Raw genomic sequence first — 22,136 nt, 5'->3', positions numbered from 1 at the left:
TGTGATGTTACAAAGAAAATAAATTAACATGTATGTCCTTATAAAGTGCTTTCAACTGGAAATACAAGACAACGCTTTAGAACTACGGGCTTAGGATTTTCTGGATCAGTGCGTGAAGATGCTTTCGTAACCATCTATTTGTCACATAAACCTCTGTATTTGTAACTTACATAAATATTAGAAATTAAAAGCACATGTCAGAAGAATTAAAACCAGAGTAACCCTAAATGTAATAAAAATGAGAGAATTTGTATTAAGAAAATACAAGACTCTCAAAGCTAGGAACATGAATATCTCTAACCAAATGTCTCTTTCCTACAAACTAAATCCAGGACACTGTCAGCTGCTGAGCATTATTCTGGCTTCAAAGTAGGTAGTATCGGTTTTCATCATGTGGCTGAGGTATAAAAGGCATGGTTTGGTTTTGCAGGTTATCCCACTCTATACCTTGAAACAGTGGATGACATTTCAGATCTGTAATAAATATAAAAACAATTAAGAGTTTAAAAATAGTCCTGGTTTCTCTCTCCTCCCCAAAAAGCGATAATTTTACACAAGTAGGTTGACTGCTGAAAGAGCAACTAAATATAATTAAAAAATTCCAATATAAACCACCAGTAATAAAAACTAAATGTTACCAATCCAAACTAGGATACTATTAAAAGTCAACTGGAGGACATGTGGTAATAGGATAGCCAGAAACTTCTAAAATATTTTTAAATCTGTTTTCTGACCATATGAGAATACTAGTAACCGGAAGTGCCACAAAAACAACTATCCTCTATAAATATAGAGATTAATACATTTATTATGTTTATTATAAAGGGATTCTTCGAGTTATAACTCACCCATGCAGGGTACTCACTGAATTTAGAGTACCTCCTAGAGGGTAGATACGTTTCTCAATCATTGAACCCCCTAATTTTGATTTTTTACTACTACTAGAATACGCAGTGCTGTACACTGGACATAAAGAGACAGTCCCTGCTTGACAGAGCTTACAATCTAATTAGGACAAACAGGACAAATAAGAGATAAGGGAATTACTAAGGTAGGAATGAAACATGGGTACTGAACAAGTGAGTAATGGTTTGGAGTTAAAAGCAGCATCAAAAGTTTTACCAGCATTCCTTGTGTCTTAATATTCTCAATACATTGTATGACACAAAAGTTACTCAATGTATCCCTATTACTTAAATACAAAAATATAAACATAACACTTTCAATGAACACAGACATTTTCTTAATGCAATCAAAACTAATGTATAAATTTGTACAACAGCGAGTTTACCTTCAGCATAAGTCGGTTTGCAGTTTAACTGCAGCAAAGAAATAAATCACATTTATGCTGAAGGTAAAAACACTGTCAGCTATAGTAACTGACACTGAGAGAAGCTTCGGTGACTCCTCCTTCCTGTTCCAGGCCCCCTCCCTCCGATTTTTTAAAACTCATCTTCACTCACCACGTCGGCGTTACGGCAGCCAGCAGCAGCGGTACAAAGCACGCAGGCTCAGCCCGTCTCAGCTCTGGTCCCGCCCTTGCGGAAACAGGAAATGAGGGTGGGACCAGAGCTAAGACAGAGACGGGCGAGCCTACGTGCACTGTACCGCTGCTGCCGGCTGCCATAGCGCCAACGTGGTGAGTGAAGATGAGTTTTAAAAATTGGAGGGAGGGGGTCCTGGAACTGGGAGGGAGAGGGGGACCATGTCACTAGCGTAAACATCTGAAGTGGCTCAACAGCAACGTCTCTATAGTAACATCTCCTGACGTCAGGCAAGCAGGGTTCTAGTGGCGGGCGCCAGTGACGTCAGGAGATGGTTACGATCCCAGTGAGACACATTCGAACATTGAAGGAGCAAATTATTATATTAGAAGACAGTGACTTTTGTCCCCCATCGTACAAGCCTCTGACAGAGTTAAGAACATAAGAATAGCCACAATGGGTTAGACCAATGGTCTATTTAGCCCAGTATCCTGTTTCCAACAAGACCAATCTAGGTCACAAGTACCTGGCCAGAAACCCAAATAGTAGCCACATTCCATGCTACCAATCCCAGGGCACGCAGTGGTTTCCCCATGTCTGTCTCAATAGCAGACTATGGACTTTTCCTCCAGGAACTTGTCCAAACATTTTTTTTAAACCCAGATACGTTAACCGCTGTTACAACATCCTCTGGCAAAGAGTTCCAGAGCTTAGAGTGAAAAAATATTTAGTCTTTGTACGAGAGAGAGAAAAAAATGGATTAACTTCTACTCATTCTACACCACTCAGCAATTTGTAGACTTCAATCATATCTCCCCTCAACTGTCTCTTTTCCAAGCTTAAGAGCCCTAACCTGTTAAGCCTTTCCTCATATGAGAGTTCCATCCTCTATCATTTTAGTCGCTCTTATTTGAACCTTTTCTAATTCCGCTATATCTTTGAGATACGGCGACCAGAACTGAACGCAATACTCAAGGTGAGGTCACACCATGGAGTGATATAGGCGCATTACAGTATTCTCAGTCTTATTTATCATCCCTTTCCTAATAATTTCTAAATCCTGTTGCTTTTTTGGCCACCGCCATTACACTAGGCAGAAGATTTTCAGTGTATTGTCTACGACGACACCTAGATCTTTTTCTTGGGTGCTGGTCCCTAAGGTGGACCCTATCATCAGGTAACTATGATTCTGATTATTCTTCCCAATGTGCATCACTTTGCATTTGTCCACATTAAATTTCATCTGCCGTTTGGATGCCCAGTCTTCCAATTTCCTAAGGTCTTCCTGCAATTTTTCACAGTACACATGTTTTAACAACCTTGAATAGTTTTGTGTCATCTGCAAATTTAATCACCTCACTCATCGTTCCAATTTCCAGATCATTTATAAATACATTAAATAGCACCGGTCCCAGTATAGATCCCTGTGGCACTCCACTAGTCACCCTCCTCCACTGAGGAGAAATGTCCATCTTCATATAAATCCTGCACATCTAAATCCTGCCAAGGCAAACTGGCCACATAACGTTGTAACTGAACATATCCAAAGTAGTCTTGATTCAGTAAACTCCTGATTTAACTCTGAAAAGGTCTAGATTTTACCCTATTACTACATACAATAAAAAATAAAGTCCTCTCTGCTTCCACCATTTACACACTGCATTGTCCATACCTGGAGAAAAATCCACATTCCACAGATGGGATAAGAACAGTATTACTTTGGCAGAAAATCAATATTGGTGACACACCCATTCCACACTGCTTTCCCTCTTTTTAAAGAAATTATTGTGTAAAATCAGTCCACACTCCCCAGTGAATGCAAATAACTGCTAATATGGACAGGGTGATGTGAAACAATCCAATTCCAGATTGTGACCAGTAAAATAGTTGGTGCCTTGATACCAGTCCTGAACGTGGCGCATCTCACATACAACAGTCAAATAACTGTATTTAATAGCTCCAACCCCCATTGTTGCATCAGCGTTCTGAAGGATCGAAATGGGTAAACGTGCCCACTTACTAAGCCACAAATACCGGTGCAAGGACAGTTCATCCCATCTGGCTAAAGAGGTAACATCTGAAATAAATATAAGATATGAGGAACCAGAATCATATTAAATAACGTATGCCATCCCAGCAACGACAAGGGATAAGCCCATCAGACCGCAAATTTGGACCTGAGCCTCCTAAATAAAGGTCGCCAATTCACCCTATACAATTTAGATCAGCTGGGATTCAGATCCCCAAATATTTAATAGCATTGTCCACCCAGGACAAGGGAAACTCACCCTGCCACTGAGCCTGAACCTCAGGCCAGCACCAGGAGAGCACTGGGACTTGGCTAAATTCAGCACAAACTCAGCGAGCCAGTCAAACTGCACATTAAGATTTAAAGGCAAGGCAGTGCCACCTGAGGCGCAATCAACGATAGCCAATACATCATCCACATAAGCCAAACCTTCAGTGATCACCCCTTATAACCACCCCAGACATCTCTGGTGAGGCCTGCCAGGACACAAAGCAGGGGCTCCAAAGACAAGTTAAACAACAATGGAGAAAAATGGCATCCCTGTTTTGTGCCTTGTCCCACCAGGAATGAAGGCATACCCACACCAGTCACTAGCAATTGTGCAAGAATAGCTTTCAAGAACTAACCTCAAAGACTCACATACTCCAACAGAAAAATAAGAGGCCCTCTGCACTTTCTGGATGCAGAAAAGGCATTTGACACTTACCAACAAAGGTGGCTCACCAAATCTCTGGCAGAGCAACATTAGCAAGCAACAGTTTTCGCACATTAGTCAAGGACTGCCAACTCTTCACAAAGTTTACCTGGTCTACATCCACCACCTGTGGTAAGACTTCAGATAGGCCTATTGGCTAACACTAGACAAAATTTTAAGATCCACCTTTTTTAAGGAGATGGGCTGATAAGCGTCAGGTACGAGACAAGATCTATTGGGTATAGACAAAAGCGTGATGAGGGCTAGTATCATGACGACAAGGAAAATCCCCCCCCTTCCACCATGGCTATATAAGTAACACGCAAAGGCACCAGAATCTGATGTTGCAAGATTTTATAGAATTGCCCAGAATACCCATCAGGCCCAGGCAGTAGCATGCAGTGACGTTTATAGCAGGGGATTCAGTAAATGTGCTAAACATTTGTGCAATGCGTACCTTTAACTAAGATAAGTAAATAAGTACAGTGCAATCCGCTTAGTGCAAGGGTCTGGGGGCCAAAGAACTACATGCAGTTAACGGAGCATGCTAATGAAAAAAGAAAAACTCACGCGTGATCCCCTGGGCCGAAGGCAACAGCGAAGCAGAAAAAACTCCGTGTTACCAGCGTCATGGAAAAAAAGCAACTGAGGGACCACGCGTCACGGCCTGGAAGGCTGTTCGCGCATGCGCAATGCGCTCTGACCATGTGAGGAGCGTTCGAGAGACTTCTTCGTTTTGCTCTCAAGTTTTTGCCGGTCTCCTGTGCCGTCGCGGATGACGACCCAATGGTGAGAATAATCAGCCTGCTTGTCCCTCGGAGAATTGTGGATTAGCACTGCCACCCCTCCTTGCCTCAACTCCGAGGGATTCATAATAAATATCCCCCACCCATCCAAGCCTCAACTTTTCATGCTCTACATCAGTTACACTGAGTCTCCTGTAAGCAGGTAACATATGTCCTATGGCACCTACTAACACCAAAATACTTTTACTTTTTATTGGTGATGCAACGCCACCCTACATTCATAAAAGCATCCTAGTATGACCAACACTCATCTAATCCTTTTGGCAAAAGTCAATGTTACTACTGCACAACTTCTGAAAAGAACCAGAGTACCCATCCCTTACCCCACTTCCCAATCAAACACCACCCAAAGCAGAAAACGTCATCCGTGGAAGTGCCAAAACTTCCCCCCAAGTTTCCCATAGCACCTTCCACACACGCACACCTTTCTCCCACATTCTCTCATTCCCGGATCCTCCCAAGCACTACCCCACGCATACCTCCACCCGACTCCCCAAACCCATCCCCTGAAACACCCCCCACCCACATAACCCATCCGTTCTGCCACTACACTAATACGCAGCAGTGAAAAAAAGGATCATGTATAATGCATGGGGCCCCCGCACTCCCCCAACCCCCCAAGTGTCAAATCAGTATTTCCACTAGCAGAAACATCCAAAATTAACTATTTCTACAGCACAATATATACAACAGCAAACAGGAACAATGTGTAGAACCTAAAGTTTTCTGCAGAGGGTTATGCCATAAACTAAAATTGTTCTAAACACAGTAAAAGAAGAAAACGAAATGGATTATTATCCCCAGTCCTCAGGAGCGAGGGTCCTATAATGTATACAAATCCAGGAACACTCTTGGGCATAAACAGCAACCGCTGTAGAGCTGACAACTAAAGAAAACAAGCCCTAATGAGCAAACTTCTAACAGAAAAAGGCTATGGGCTGTTGGTACCCAGGTTTCCGTAATAACTAACCCTACATATAAATGACTTATCAAATTATTCAACAAAGTATCCTTGTTACAAATAGATCTGGCATTAAAGTATAGAAAGGGAACTGGAACATTCTGACTTACATTTTGTATAGGACTGAGCTTAATATTTACTAAATTAGTAGAATGTTCAGGTAGTTTAACTCTAGCTGGAATTGCTCTATTATATATATTATTTTCTCAGTCTCCACCTGCTGGTAGGCGAGCACAACCCATCAGTCCAATCCTGGGCCGGTCCGGAGGGATGCTAAGGAAATTACAATTTTTCAAAGAAAAAAAAAACTATCACAAATTTAAAACCATCAAACACACTATTGCACTGAATAAAAGCATCTCTGGGGATCACCAGGCTATCCGATCCCCTGGACAGATTCGAGCTGAGAAGGGTTCCAGTGCTGTTGCAGCTCATATCAACTAGTGGACCTCTACCGGACTCTACATGGCAGCACTGCTTCAGAGTTCCTCTGCCACTCTTGACTCCTCTGTACCTGCAGCCTCCCGAGGGAGAAGGTCAAAGACTCCTCTCTTCACTGACAGGTTGTATGCAGCTCTGATAATGTTAGTGGGTAAATTAGGAGGCGCAATTTAAAGGCCTGTAGGGAAAATTGTGTGTTCACTCTAAAGATAAGTGTCCATGCAATAACAGAGGTTTATTGTATTTCTCTGAGCATCCTAGTTGTTCACTGCACAAGTCTCACATTCTAACTACACTGTTTTTACCTTTGGCTGCTACTTACTTTTGAATAAATTAAACTTATTTTTATAATTATTGGCCTGTTTCATTGCTTGTCAGTATTGTTCAGGAGCTGGAACTTAGATCCACTCAAAGGGGAACGTAAGTAAATAAACCATAACTTCAGAGTGCTAACCAATATATTCCATTACACACTTTCACATTCCTCATTGTTTGTTCTCCAGAAGGAGGCAGCAGCATTGAAATCTACTCCTATTATATTAACTAAGTTGTTACAATCTCCAAAACACACTTGTAGCCATACTTCTTGACTGAGATTCCATTGTTAAAATGGATCTATCACCACACCCAAAATCAAGTTTTCTCAAATGGAATATTCACTGTCAAGTAATCAAAAGTTTTGTTTTATAATGGGTACCTAATCCAAGCATCTTCATCTACTCGCTGTTTAATTTCAAGAAATTAGTAGACCAGCTATCCACTATCTCAAAACAGTTTTGTACTAGTATAGTTATGGCTGACAGATCTAACAGAATTGTTATCAACAACGTAATATCGTCAGCATAACCACAAAAGCTAACATCTAAATTCCTCAGACTTTCTCCAAAATAATTCATGAATATATTGAAGAATATGAGCGATAAAGGAGAGCTCTGCAGAACCCCCCCCCCCCCCCCCCGCCCGCAAGAGGCTCATCAAGATTTCGGCAATGACCATTATTTTCACCTTGTATGTTCTGTTTGCCAGAAAGCTCTCAAACCAGCCTAACATTGAATCTGCAATTCTCATTAAGAGAAGTGTCAACTAAACTGAAAGGTCAAACTGCATAACAATTACTTGCTGACCCTTGCCAATTAATGACATAGCCATGTTGACTTTGAAAACTTGATTCAGTGAAATATAAAAAATGTGTATTCGGATAATCTAATCAACCACTTATCAATCTGTCCTACTAAAATCTTCATATATACAAGAATATTTGCAACAAGTCTACAAATTGATAGGATGCTTTAATTCAAGTTCTGGTTGTTAGGGAGAGATGTTAAAACATGCCCTTTAATAGGACTTCTTGCAGCCAAACTATCAACCATACTATGGACTCAGGAGGAACTACTTTTATAAGTTATTTAGGACAAGAATTTAAACACAATATGATGAAAATGTATTGAGACTGAACTTCAGGGAAACTGTACCTACAGATTAGGTTGAGAAAAACAAAGAAACTAATGTGTTTCCCTTGTATTTGGATAGAACACTGACACAAGCTGTTGAAAAGTGCTAAAGACATTCAGGATAGCAAATTGACACCATACTTCATAATGTATAGAAACAACTTTATAGTTCCCTGAACAGCTCTCTCAGACACAAAATGCTGGACAAACCAGAGGAAAGTAGCAACATAAACCAAGCAACAAGAAGAACATATTGTAGTGGGCCCAGATGGAACAAGAAAAAGATGGCAGAGCCTCAAACCAGAGAAAGCAAGCTTTATTGAGGGACCCCAACATATGCCTGTATCAGGGGTTGTCATATGAGCTTACTTGAATGAACTGATATGAAGTCATCCAATGATAAAAATAAATTGATAGTATTTTCATGACAACTTGTCTCCTTTCAAAGTAGCAAAAGGCTGTCAAATGGTTTAGCCTGGAGAGGATGGCTCTCATCTTTGGTGCATACTTACTGATCTGTCTCTCAAAAGCTGAAACACTGTGTACCTTAGACCTAAAGTACAAACCTTTAAGTCCAGCCCTTCTTGTGTTATCCACAGTTAGGAGGCTTTCTATTGCTGTTTGAGCATTAATGGAAAGTTGCTCTTCACCTTCAGGCCAGGGAATGTCTGTAATTAAAATGACAAGGGCTTATGAAACTGCCAAAGAAATAATTCAACCAAAATTATGGAGATAGTAAGAACAATAGATTACCTCTATTAAGAATGTTCTGGAAGACCTGTGTTGGTGTTTCATCATTAAACGGAGGAATTCCTGTCAAAAATTCAAACAAGCAAACTCCAAGTGCCCACCAGTCTACAGCAGGACCTGAAAGAGGAATAAAAAAGCACACACACAAAAAAAAAAAAAAAAAAAAAAAAAACCACCACCAACCAAAATATGATTAAAATACTCTGATAAACATTAGCCTTAAGAAAAAAAAAGAGAAGGCTTAAAAATATTTCCCATCACAGTATCATTATCCAAATTATGTACCTCCCATTCCATCTTCAACTCTAAGCTACGTCCAAACAGAGAAAACAAGACAGAAGCCCATTACCAAGCAGAAGCCCATAAGCACTATGAGAGCATTTATATAACTGAGCCCATTTAAGTGCTCAAGGCCACACTGTAGGAGCCTATTCTACAACAAAACCTTCATAGAATGCTAATGTTCCATCTTCCATCATAGAATGCTAATGTAAGCCAGTATTAGCATGCCCAACATGTAGGTGCTTGCACTTAAGCCATACATAAAGCTAGTGCGGGCATCTAAATTCAGCAAGGATGTGGATTAATCTAAAGTGCCCTGCTCTTGTTGCCCCCCTCCATTGCAAATAAGTTAAGCAGATACTTGCAGAATAGTACTTATGCAGAATATTGGCATTTACACATGTGAACACATATGCCCGTATGTGTCATTATTCTAAACATTTAAGTGCATAAGATGCATATATAAGTGAGCACCTAGTTTACACCTAGTGTACAGGTTCCATTGTATAAATGGAACTTTAAATAAAAACTTCATGTACAGATGCAATTGAGCTACAACTTGTCAAGCTTAACTGTACTTTACGTGCTACGCCCAGTACATTCCAAGCACAGCACCTAAACATTTTCAGCCATGAAGCAATACTTCATTAAAAAAAACAAAAAAAAACATATTGCTATTTATCTAGGGTGACTAATAACAATGCCAATATTCATAGCAGACTGAATCCAACTCCTTCTGTACTCTAATTGGCAGCTGTATGAACAAATGTTAGCACAGTACAGAGTGGATCAACTACTTTTGCTTCCCAGTAGTTGTAAATGAGAACACAAAGCTTTAATATCCTCCCTTTTTAAGCAAGCTGCCAAAGCAAAAAGAAACCTGCTGCATGCATCCTCTGGTGCTTCCCTGTACCTTTTCAGCTGTCCACCACAAGCTAGTTTTTATCAGGTGTACAGTATGATTATGTTTTACTGAATAGATGCAGGGAATTCTTTTAAGCAGCACTATATTTCCCTGCAGGTAATTTTCGTTTGTTCAGTGTTCTGCAAGATTATAAGTATTTTCTCAAATTGGGCAGTCTGCCTCCAATATCAATGTTTACATTTCAGAATGAATAGTTCAGGGGCCTGAGTTAGATAAATGATTTAAAAAAAAAATGATAAATTATCATCAACAAATTTCTCAGAGTTCTTTAGCTCTCAAAAATAACTAGAATTTTAAACAAGAAGTTTTGCTCCTATCAGTGCATATCAGTAGCAATCTTAGAGCCAGTGCTTAAGATAGCATGACGTAACATCAACTAGTAAGTACAAAAGACCAAGACATTAAGAAGGCTTTGTTACCTTGTTTTGAAGAATTTGATCTGTGTTCTTGTTTTGCACCAGACTAGCGGCTGCTACATCTAGCGAGCAAACTATTGATTTTCTTAAATAAACCAAGGCAAAAGCTTTTGCTCCCAAGGGTCTTATTGAGAAACTCAAATATAGGTTGGGAAAAAAAGAAGTAAACTGTCTTTTACAGAACCCATATTAAATACTGAAATATCAGTTTTTAAAATCATTTTAAAATAATATTTTCCATGTAGGATGTTGGAACTAAATTTTGAAATGGGCTCTGTTTCTAGATTATGTCTTCCTATGATCATAGAACTGATTGCTGTATTCATTCACTTGAATGTGACAATAACGGTAAACAGCAGATGATACATTAAGGAGCCCTTTTACTAAGCTGCATGGGGCACTAATATACACCCAATGCAACAAAAAAATGGACTACCATGGAATATGCTACATCCTCACACAGTTTTTGAATGTGCGTACCATAAATAATTTTTTAGAATTATATTTAAGGAGGCAATGCAGAGGCAGAGTGGGGGTTTCTTCTGTTTGCACATTTACATTACCACAAAGATAATGCAGAAGCTATTACTGCCTACAAAACAGGTATCGGTGAGCACTCCCACAATAAATTTTAAAACAATGGCCAAGGAAACCACAGGGCAGTCTATCTTCAAAATCCAAGATGCCAAAAAACAAACCAAAAACAAAAACAGGAGAACAGATAAAAAAAAAGAAGTCCAAGATCAGTTTATTAATGGTTAACAACCAACAATGCCAGACACGGGCCATGTTTCGCCCACATATGGGTTGCATCAGGGGCTACATTCAAAATATACATACATATTACTAAAACCAAATACAAGTATAAAATGCAAATCAATACCAAAATTTAAAAAAAGCAAATCAATCAAAATGCAAAAAAAGGCAAGTCAATAAAAGCATTAAAATATAGATTATATTTAACAAAAAACAAACATCGTCTATACACACGGCCAGTGTCGCGTATTGTTTTTTTAATCATTAATAAACTGATCTTGAACTTTTTTGTCTGCTTTGCTCCTTTTTTTGGCATTAAAAAAATGGCAGCACACTAATGGCAGCATTCGCGCATGGCTATAAATGGAAAAAATAGAAAAATCATTTATTTTTTATGGCCACTGTAAAAAATGGCCTTAAAATGTAGGAAAGAGTCTCCCCCAAAACATTCCTTCAGGCAGTCTCGCCAAATATCCAGAAGCTGATGCATAAATACTAAACTTTTCAACTGATATCTAGCACCTCCCGCCCCCAACCGCACTCCCTCTCTAGTATTGTCTAAACAAGGTCCATGAGTACATAAGCATTGCTATACTGGGACAGTTTGAAGGTCCATCAAGCCCAGCATTCTGTTTCCAACAGTGTCCAAAGTCACAAGTACTTGCAGGATCCCAAAGAGTAAATAGATTCCATGCTGCTTATCCCATCCACCTTCATAATGGCTTATGGACATTTCTTCAACAAATTTGTCCAAAACATTTGTAAACCCTCTTATGTTGAGCGACACATGACGCCATGCAAGGAAGAGGATGCTAGTCAGTACCTCTCCTGCTACTTACCTTCAGAGCCCCCTTTTTGTGATCTTCAAACGTCTTTAATTGCTATCACAAGTGATTGCTTGGACGGCTGACGATACCAGGATATCTTGGTTGTTCTCTCTGCCCTGAGGATGGCTGCAAAATCGGTTCGAAAGGAGAAGGGTACTGTGCGCTTGGCTGAGGAAAAAATGGTGGCTCCCTCGAGCCCGGTCGGACAGTCCCCTAGTTCAGCATAGGTATCCAAAATTGCAACAGACATATCCATTATGATGGAAGCACTCCTGGATAAACGTTTAGCCCTTCTGGAGGAGAAGCTGGGCAAAATGAACTCGACATTGGAAGATCTTTCCAGAGACGTGGCCCAGTTCCAAAGGTGATTGGGAGAGCTAGAGAACCAAGTCAATGTGGTCGAGACCTCCCAAGCTCATCTGCAAAAAAAATGTCTTAACGGTCTGCCAGAAGAAATTAGAAGACTTAGTAAATCGTTCCCGTAACAGCAATTTCCTTTTAGTGGGATTTCCTGAGCTGGTCAAAGATGCCAAGCTGGTTGGTTTCTCGGAAGCTTGGTTCCCCCGAGAGTTGGCCCTTTCAGATCACTTGGGCCCTGAGGGTGGAACATGTGCACAGGTTGGGAGCACAGAAGTTGACAGATACCCGGGCATGTGTGGTAATCCTGAAGATCCTTAATTATGCCCATAAAGTGGCTATGTTACAAGCTCCCCCTGGGGGAAAACTTTGTCTTATCAAAACAAAAACGTTTTGTGATTCAAGACTACTCTGCAGGATGTTAAAATGCCATTATATCGCTCCATGGTGCGACTGCACCTGGAGTATTGTGTTCAGTTCTGGTCGCCTCATACCACTACTACTTATCATTTCTATAGTGCTACCGGATGTACACAGCACTTCACACTTGAACATGGAGAGACAGTCCCTGCTCAATACAGCTTACAATCTAATTATGACAGACGGACAGGACAAGTAAGGGATAAGGGTTAAGACAGGACATATCAGGGATTGGGGACAGTTGAAGGGTTAGGTTTAGGAGTTAAAAGCAGCATCGAAGAGGTGGGTTTTTAACTTATATTTGAAGATGGCCAGAGATGAGGCTTGGCGTACCGGCTCAGGAAGTTTATTCCAGGCATACGGTGCAGCAAGATAGAAGGAACGGAGTCTGGAGTTAGCAGTGGAGAAGGGTGCAGATAAGAGAGATTTGCCCAGTGAGCGGAGTTCCCGGGGAGGAGTGTAGGGAGAGATGAGAGTGGAGAAGTACTGAGGAGCTGTAGAGTGAATGCATTTGTAAGTCAGTAAGAGGAGTTTGAACCGAATGCAGAAACAGATAGGGAGCCAATGAAGTGACTTGAGGAGAGGGCTAATATGAGCATAACAACACTGGCAGAATATTAGTCGTGCAGCAGAATTTGAACAGATTGAAGAGGAGAGAGATGGCTCAGTGGGAGACCTGTGAGAAGGAAGCTGCAGTAGTCTAAGCGGGAGGTGATAAGTGTGTGGATGAGGGTTCTGGTTGCATACTCAGAAAGGAAAGGGCAAATTTTGGTGATGTTATAGAGGAAGAAACGACAGGTTTTAGCAGTCTGTTGAATATGTAAAGCGAAGGAGAGGGAGGAGTCGAAGATGACCCCAAGGTTACGTGCTGATGAGACGGGAAGGATGAGCGTATTATCCACAGAAATAGAGAAAGGGGGGAGAGAAGTCGGTTTAGGTGGAAAGATAAGAAGCTCAGTCTTGGTCATGTTTAGCTTCAGATGGCGGTGAAACATCCAAGCAGCAATGTCAGACAGGCATGCTGAAACTTTGGCCTGGACGCCTGCTGAGATTTCTGGTGTAGAGAAGTAGATCTGGGAGTCGTCGGCATAAGATGATACTGCAAACCATGGGATGAGATCAGAGTACTAAGCGAAGAAGTATAGATGGAGAAGAGTAGAGGTCCCAGGACAGATCCCTGAGGTACACCAACTGACAGCGGGATAGAAGAGGAGGAGGAGCCACCAGAGTATACACTAAAAGTACATTTGGAGAGATAAGAAGAAAACCAAGAAAGAACAGAGCCTTTTAAACCAAGTGAGGATAGCGTATCGAGGAGTAAGCTGTGATCGACTGTGTCAAAAGAAGCAGATAGATCAAGGATGAGGATAGAATAAAGCCCTTTGGATATGGCCTGGAGCAGGTCGTTGGAGACTTTAGTAAGCGCCGTTTCGGTTGAATGACGGGGGCGAAAGCCAGATTGAAGTGGATCAAGAATTGCTTTAGATGATAGGAAGTCGAGGCAACGATAGTGAACAGCACGTTCTAGCATCTTGGATAGGAAAGGGAGGAGGGAGATGGGGCAATAGTTGGAGGGACAGGTAGGGTCCAATAAGGGTTTCTTTAGGAGTGGTGTTACTACGGGATGTTTGAAGGCATCGGGAACAGTCGCAGTGGAAAGTGAAAGATTGAGGATATGACAGATGAAAGGGATGACAGTGGGTGAGATAGTGTTGAGTAGATGAGTGGGAATAGGGTCAGAGGAGCAGGTGGTTAGTTTTGAGGAGGAGAGAAGGAGTGTAGTTTCGTCTTCAGTGATTTCAGGAAAGGAAGAAAAGGAGGCGGGGGTTGGGGGGTTGAGAGAATGGACTAAGGGAGGGAGAGGTGGGGGTGAACTGGTTGAGAATTCAAGTTTATTCTTGTGGACCTTATCCTGGAAGTACTCAGCTAGTGTCTTGGGAGAAAGTGAGGGGGGAGCTGGAGGAGAAGGCACTTTGAGGAGAGAGTTGAGAGTGGCGAAGAGACGTCGAGGCTTTGAGCCAAGAGAGTTTGTCAACTGGATGTAATAGTCCTGTTTGGCGAGGAAAAGAGCAGAATGGAAGGAGGGCAGTAAGAATTTGAAATGTATGAAGTCAGTATGGGCACGAGATTTTAGCCAGAGGCATTCGGCAGAGCGGGCGCAGGAACTTAAGTAGCGGATTGTAGAGGTCAGCCAAGGCTGGGGTTTGGTACGTTTTACAGGACGAGGCATGGGAGGAGCGAGAGTGTCCAACGCAGAGGAGAGAATAGTGTTACAGGCCGAGACAGCCTCATTGACGGACTTGGATACCATAGCGTTAGAGAAGAGATTTGAGACGGAGGATAGGGTTGAAGGGTCGATAGCCTGAAGATTCCTAAATGTGTTGCTTAGGATTAGACGTGCCTGGGGAGGAGGGTGTTTAAGTGTGAAAGTTATCAGATGATGGTCAAAGAGGGGAAGAGGTGAGGCGCAGAAATGGGAGAGTGAGCAGTTTGAGGAGAGGATAAGATTGAGACAGTGGCCATTCTGGTGAGTCAGGGCAGTGGAGCACGGAGATTAAAGGAAGATGTTAAAGCAAGAAACTGAGAGGTATGAGAGTCAGAGAGATCATTAGCATGAATGTTAAAATCCCCTAGAATGAGAGAAGGAGAAGAGGGTGCAAGGAAGAAGGAAAGCCAGACATCAAAGTCAGTGAGAAAAGAAGAGAGGGATTTATCAGGGGGGGGGGGGGGGCGATAATGACTGCTACTTGGAGAGGCATAGGAGCGAATAAGCGGATGGAAGGAAGAAAAGCAATGTGATTGAGGTGGGAGGAGAGGTTGAAATCTACAAGAGAGCGAAAGTAGTAGCCCGACACCGCCTCCATGGCATACAGCCGAGACTGAAGCAGAGTCTTCAGGTTGAAGCCAGGTTTCAGTTAGGGCAAGTAGATGGAGGGTGCGAGAGATAAAGAGATCTTGGATATAGGGGAGTTTGTTGCAGATACAGCAGGCATTCCACAAAGTACAGGAGAAGGGCAGGGAAGAACGGGGGGAGGAGAGGAACAGAAAGTAGATTGGAGCTATCATGCGTAGATAGGGTGAGAGCTGATGTGGGGGACCAGGATTGGGATTGATATCCCCAGCGGAGAGCAGAAGAAGGAGCAAGAGAGTACGGAGAAGAGTAGGAGAGGTGTGACGACGGCGATGAAAGCAAGATGTACTCAGGTAGAAAGTAGAGGGATGAATGGACGGAAGGAAATGATGAAGGTTGAGAGCTGTGAAGAGGGAAGGGGAAAAAAAGGGATGGTGAAATGACAAATGGTGAGATAACGAATAGAGTGGACAATGTGTTCTGGCGGTGTACAGTGGTTTTGCGTGGGGAAACAGATTAGTCAGGGACCGTACCAAGAAGCGGAAGTGTACTGGAGCCATGAATAGTAACTGGGATAACTAGTAGTATAAGCAGTGGTATAGGTGTGATATAATTAGTGTGATAGTTAAGAAGGCCACCCAGTCACTATTTAAGAAGTGTCAACCCTGGGGTGGGTGGGCCTAAACTTAAAACTTGTGGACTGTGTTTCCTGTAAAATCTATCTGTAGAATCTATCCAAAGCTGTACCCAAAAAAACAAATAAAGCACCAGAAATACCCAAGAACCAAATAGTGCCCAAAACAATTACTGCCAAGGCAGACTTATCTGAGATCTTTCAGCAATGTGGGCCTCATCTCAAAAAAGATATAAAGGAATTGGAGAAGGTGCAGAGAAGGACGACAAAAATGATAAAAGGGATGGGACAACTACCCTATGAGGAGAGGTTAAGACAGCTAGGACTCTTTAGCCTAGGGAAAAGGTGGCTGAGGGGTGATATAATAGAGACCTACAAAATAATGAGTGGGGTAGAGCGGACAGATGTGAAGCGTTTGTTTACACTTTCTAACAATAATAGAACCAGGGGACACAAGATGAAATTAGAATGTGGTAGGTTTAAAACAAATCGGAGAAAGATTTCTTTACTCAGTGCGAAGTTAGACTCTGGAACTCACTGCCGGAGAAGATAGTGACGGCAACTGGCCTTGCTGAGTTTAAAGGGGGTCTGGACAGATCCTGAAGGAAAAGTCCATTGATCATTATTAAATTTGGGGGTTTTGCCAGGTTCTTGGGGCCTGGATTGGCCGCTGGTGGAGACAAAGTGCTGGGCTTGATGGACTTTTGGTCTTTTCCCAGTGTGGCAGTGCTTATGCAGGGGTGGCTATTAAAAGATGTACTTTTGCTCCAATATATTTGGCACTATTTGTGGCTCATGTCCAATTTGTATTACTATACCCAGCATGCCTGCGGATCCATTACCCACGAGGGAGGGAGCAACGCTGGATCTGGTGCTCACAAATGGGGATGGTGTGTCAAATGTCCGAGTGGGTGTCCACCTGGGCAGCAGTGACCATCAAACGGTTTGGTTTGATATGACAGCTGAAGTGGAGGGCGGCCACTCAAAACTCAAAGTCCTGGATTTCAAGCATGCTGACTTTAGTAAAATGGGGGAATACCTGAGGAAGGAGCTGATGGGCTGGGAGGACGAACGAGAAGTGGAAGGACAGTGGTCCAGGCTGAAAGAAGCTAAAAATAGGGCCACAAACCTTTATGTAAGGAGAGTAAATAAAAGCAAGAGAAAAAGGAAACTGATATGATTCTCCAAGCAAGTGGCTGAGAAAATAAAGGCTAAAGAGTTGGCGTTCCTTAAATACAGAAAAACTCAAGAAGAGTAACACGGAGAGGAATACTGGATGAAACTGAAAGACGCCAAGAGAGAGATACGTCTGGCGAAAGCACAAGCAGAAGAACAAATGGCTAGAAAGGTAAGGAGGGGTGACAAAAATTTATTCAGGTATATTAGTGAAAGGAGAATGACTAAAAAGGGAATTGTGAGACTGAAAGATGCTGCGAACCGCTAGGTAGATAATGATGAAGAAAAAGCGAATTTGCTAAATAGAGGGTACAGTGAAGCAGATGCAGGCTGAAAATCCTTGGAATTTTGAAGAACAGACCGAGTAGAAGCTTCAGCCCAAGCTTTACACTATAATCATTTGTGAATGAAAACAAGATTGTTTGTATGGTGAAAAGACTCCTGATGCAGGCCTCCTTGGCCGAAACACAGCTCTGTCGAGTCCCAATCACCTACTTTTTTAAAAAATTTTTTATAATCAATAAAATATTTTTTAATATTGATTTCTGTAGGTCATCTTTTTTTTCATCTTCAGTCATCTTCGCTGTTTTTTTTGTTGTTGGATATAAAAAAAATAGGACATAGAAATGGGTCACACTCGGGGGAGAAAAAAAACCCAGACAAAAACCCTGGTCAGTATATTAAGAGTGCAATCCCTGTAAATGCTATAGGCACACACAGCAAAGCAGAACATATTAAACCTTATAATTAAAACATTATAGAAACGTTTCACACCTGGGTTAGAGAAAAAAAAAAAACAAGTGGGGACTCGGTAATGCAGTTTTCTCAAGAATCCAGGCCCAACAAAGGTGTCCCATGCAGCGACCTAAACACAGAGTGACAGAACAAACAAGTCTCTGGATAAAAGTAGAAGATAGCAGATGACCAGTTAGCTGACAAAAAAGAAGGGAGCCAGGTGAACATTATCCAAAGGCCTCCAGCTGCTAAGAATGCTTCAGTCAGATATTCACAAGAGTGGTCTCAAAAAGTAGCTCCCTGAGCCCAGCAGACATGGCTTAACATTTCCCATAGTCAAGTTAGTCGCCATGACAGTTGAACTCCAACAGCCGAAGCCTCGGAGCCTTCACACGCTGTGGCCAATCCATTCACAAAACGCTGTGCAGCCTTCACGGTGTCAAAAAAGTAGATCTTATTACATAGTAACAGAGGGGCATAATCGAACGGCGCCAGCCATCTATATGACGAAAATATAACAAATGTAAAAAAAATATTTTGCTTTTTTTTTTTTTAATATAGTTTCCATCAGAAACATTATGAGTAAATACTTTTGACTAAAGACGCCATGTACGTACATACATGTAAATCATAAGAGAACAAGAGACTCAATCTTAAGGGAGAAAAAACTGTACACGTCCATGGTAAAAGTGTTATAGCAATAAGTATGTACAAAACATTAAAAAAAAGAGGAACTGTCAATCTAAGTAAAAATTACAGACCCACAAGTAAAACCTTCGAACAGTAAATAATGATGCAAATGTGTGTATGGAAAAACGGTACAGTGAGCAAATATGTTGATTGTAAAACGGAAGTATATGTGGACACTGATACAAATATTGAGAAAATGAAAACATCTTAATGACCTATTTCATTGCTGAACTATGAGACTAAGTTGTTGGTTGGCTTGAGTTTTGCTAACCTTGATAGATGATGCTCAAGTTGGTTTTGTGCAAGGTCATACAGCATCTAGGAATATTAGGGCAATCCTCACTTTGGACTATGTTCAAGCTCGTACGTAACTTGTCTTCTCTGCTCATTAGTTTCAATGCACAGAAGGCATTTGAATGGGTTTATTTGGATTTTTTTGTTTCAGTCCTTGAGCGTATACGGTACTTCTGTTTTTTTCATGGATGCAATATGTCTCTTCTATTCCAATCCCCAAGTTTTTATTTTTGCTAATGGTGTTTGCTCTGATCGCTTTTCCATCTGTTGGGGGCACCCATCAGGGATGTCCCTCGTTTCCCTCCTCTGTTTTAACTTTGGACCTCCTAATTCATGGCTCTCTTTTTAAGATCTCCGATTTGACGATGATCTTTTGTTTATGTGGTCAATCCTTAGATCTCCCATCCCACCTTGATGAAAACCTTTGTAAAATATGGTGATTACTCAGGTTTTAAATTAAATTTAGCAAACTCTTTAGCACTGGTGTCTCAAGAACAGGTTTGTTTGCAGTGGCAAGGTGCATTTACCCTTAGATTGTAGGTCCTTCTTTTTGCTATCTTGGTATCCAGTAGACCATAAGACCGGAGTAAATTTATTGCATCAACATAGATAGTTTGTTACAGAGCACCTCTGAAACACTGTTAGGGTGAATACACCTTCCTTTTACCTAATAAAGTAGGAATCAATCATTTAAGAAAATGGAGTTTCCTTGCTGGTTGTATGCCATGCAGATGTTACCTATAAAACTTTTACAAAAAGATATTTGCAGTCTTTACAAATTGCTCTCTTAATTTTGCTGGGGTGGGGGGCTTTAAACCTAAACTGCTCTTTTGGCGGTTCTTCGGATCTTGGTCTGAAGGGGGGCTTGGCTTGCCAGATATTTAAAAATACAGGAGTCCTTTTACAAAGGTGAGCTAGCATTTTTAGCGCATGTGTTAAATGTGTGTGCGCTAAATCACATCACGGCCGCTACCTGAAGGTCACGGAGCAACCAGCTCCGGGGACCCCGACCGAAAATATCAGCTGAGAACCAGTTGTAAACAGCGAATGCTACATACCTGTAGAAGGTATTCTCCGAGGACAGCAGGCTGATTGTTCTCACTGATGGGTGACATCCACGGCAGCCCCTCCAATCGGAACACTTTCTAGCAAAGTCCTTTGCTAGTCCTCGCGCGCCAATGCGCACCGCGCATGCGCGGCCGTCTTCCCGCCCGAACCGGCTCGTGCCGGCCAGTCTCATATGTAGCAAGACAAAGAGAAGGGAAGACACAACTCCAAAGGGGAGGCGGGCGGGTTTGTGAGAACAATCAGCCTGCTGTCCTCGGAGAATACCTTCTACAGGTATGTAGCATTCGCTTTCTCCGAGGACAAGCAGGCTGCTTGTTCTCACTGATGGGGTATCCCTAACCCCCAGGCTCACTCAAAACAACAACCATGGTCAATTGGGCCTCGCAACGGCGAGGACATAACTGAGATTGACCTAAAAAATTTACCAACTAACAGAGTGCAGCCTGGAACAGAATAAACCTGGGCCTAGGGGGGTGGAGTTGGATTCTAAACCCCGAACAGATTCTGAAGCACTAACTGCCCGAACCGACTGTCGCGTCGGGTATCCTGTTGCAGGCAGTAATGAGATGTGAATGTGTGGACAGATGACCACGTCGCAGCTTTGCAAATCTCTTCAATAGTGGCTGACTTCAAGTGGGCTACCGACGCTGCCATGGCTCTAACATTATGAGCCGTGACATGACCCTCAAGAGCCAGCCCAGCCTGGGCGTAAGTGAAGGAAATGCAATCTGCTAGCCAATTGGATATGGTGCGTTTTCCCACAGCCACTCCCCTCCTGTTGGGATCAAAAGAAACAACCAATTGGGCGGACTGTCTGTTGGGCTGTGTCCGCTCCAGATAGAAGGCCAATGCTCTCTTGCAGTCCAATGTGTGCAGCTGACGTTCAGCAGGGCAGGAATGAGGACGGGGAAAGAATGTTGGCAAGACAATTGACTGGTTCAGATGGAACTCTGACACAACCTTTGGCAAGAACTTAGGGTGAGTGCGGAGGACTACTCTGTTATGATGAAATTTGGTGTAAGGGGCCTGGGCTACCAGGGCCTGAAGCTCACTGACTCTACGAGCTGAAGTAACTGCCACCAAGAAAATGACCTTCCAGGTCAAGTACTTCAGATGGCAGGAGTTCAGTGGCTCAAAAGGAGGTTTCATCAGCTGGGTGAGAACGACATTGAGATCCCATGACACTGTAGGAGGCTTGACAGGGGGCTTTGACAAAAGCAAACCTCTCATGAAGCAAACAACTAAAGGCTGTCCTGAGATCGGCTTACCTTCCATACGGTAATGGTATGCACTGATTGCACTAAGGTGAACCCTTACAGAGTTGGTCTTGAGACCGGACTCAGACAAGTGCAGAAGGTATTCAAGCAGGGTCTGTGTAGGACAAGAGCGAGGATCTAGGGCCTTGCTGTCACACCAGACGGCAAACCTCCTCCACAGAAAGAAGTAACTCCTCTTAGTGGAATCTTTCCTGGAAGCAAGCAAGATACGGGAGACACCCTCTGACAGACCCAAAGAGGCAAAGTCTACGCTCTCAACATCCAGGCCGTGAGAGCCAGGGACCGGAGGTTGGGATGCAGAAGCGCCCCTTCGTCCTGCGTGATGAGGGTCGGAAAACACTCCAATCTCCACGGTTCTTCGGAGGACAACTCCAGAAGAAGAGGGAACCAGATCTGACACGGCCAAAAAGGAGCAATCAGAATCATGGTGCCTCGGTCTTGCTTGAGTTTCAACAAAGTCTTCCCCCACCAGAGGTATGGGAGGATAAGCATACAGCAGACCCTCCCCCCAGTCCAGGAGGAAGGCATCCGATGCCAGTCTGCCGTGGGCCTGAAGCCTGGAACAGAACTGAGGGACTTTGTGGTTGGCTCGAGATGCGAAGAGGTCTACCAAGGGGGTGCCCCACACCTGGAAGATCTGTCGCACTACACGGGAATTGAGCGACCACTCATGAGGTTGCATAATCCTGCTCAACCTGTCGGCCAGACTGTTGTTTACGCCTGCCAGATATGTGGCTTGGAGCACCATGCCGTGACGGCGAGCCCAGAGCCACATGCTGACGGCTTCCTGACACAGGGGGCGAGATCCGGTG

The 22,136-nt window shown here is 42.6% G+C and overlaps 1 protein-coding gene across 1 annotated transcript in view; it reads right to left on the bottom strand.

Moving 5' to 3' along the window:
- Positions 1–339: 339 nt before the first annotated feature.
- The window catches only part of MASTL (microtubule associated serine/threonine kinase like), a 247,832-nt gene continuing 226,035 nt past the window's right edge, over positions 340–22,136 (bottom strand). Inside the window, 4 exon segments of the mRNA XM_030200885.1 lie at positions 340–384; positions 386–474; positions 8,433–8,534; positions 8,620–8,733. Of these exon segments, the coding sequence (XP_030056745.1) occupies positions 340–384; positions 386–474; positions 8,433–8,534; positions 8,620–8,733 (350 nt within the window).

Source organism: Microcaecilia unicolor, chromosome 1, assembly GCF_901765095.1.
Source record: "Microcaecilia unicolor chromosome 1, aMicUni1.1, whole genome shotgun sequence".
Taxonomy (NCBI): Eukaryota; Metazoa; Chordata; class Amphibia; order Gymnophiona; family Siphonopidae; genus Microcaecilia; species Microcaecilia unicolor.
The sequence above is the reverse complement of the archived record's forward strand: the minus strand, read 5'-3'. Positions and strand labels throughout refer to the sequence as shown.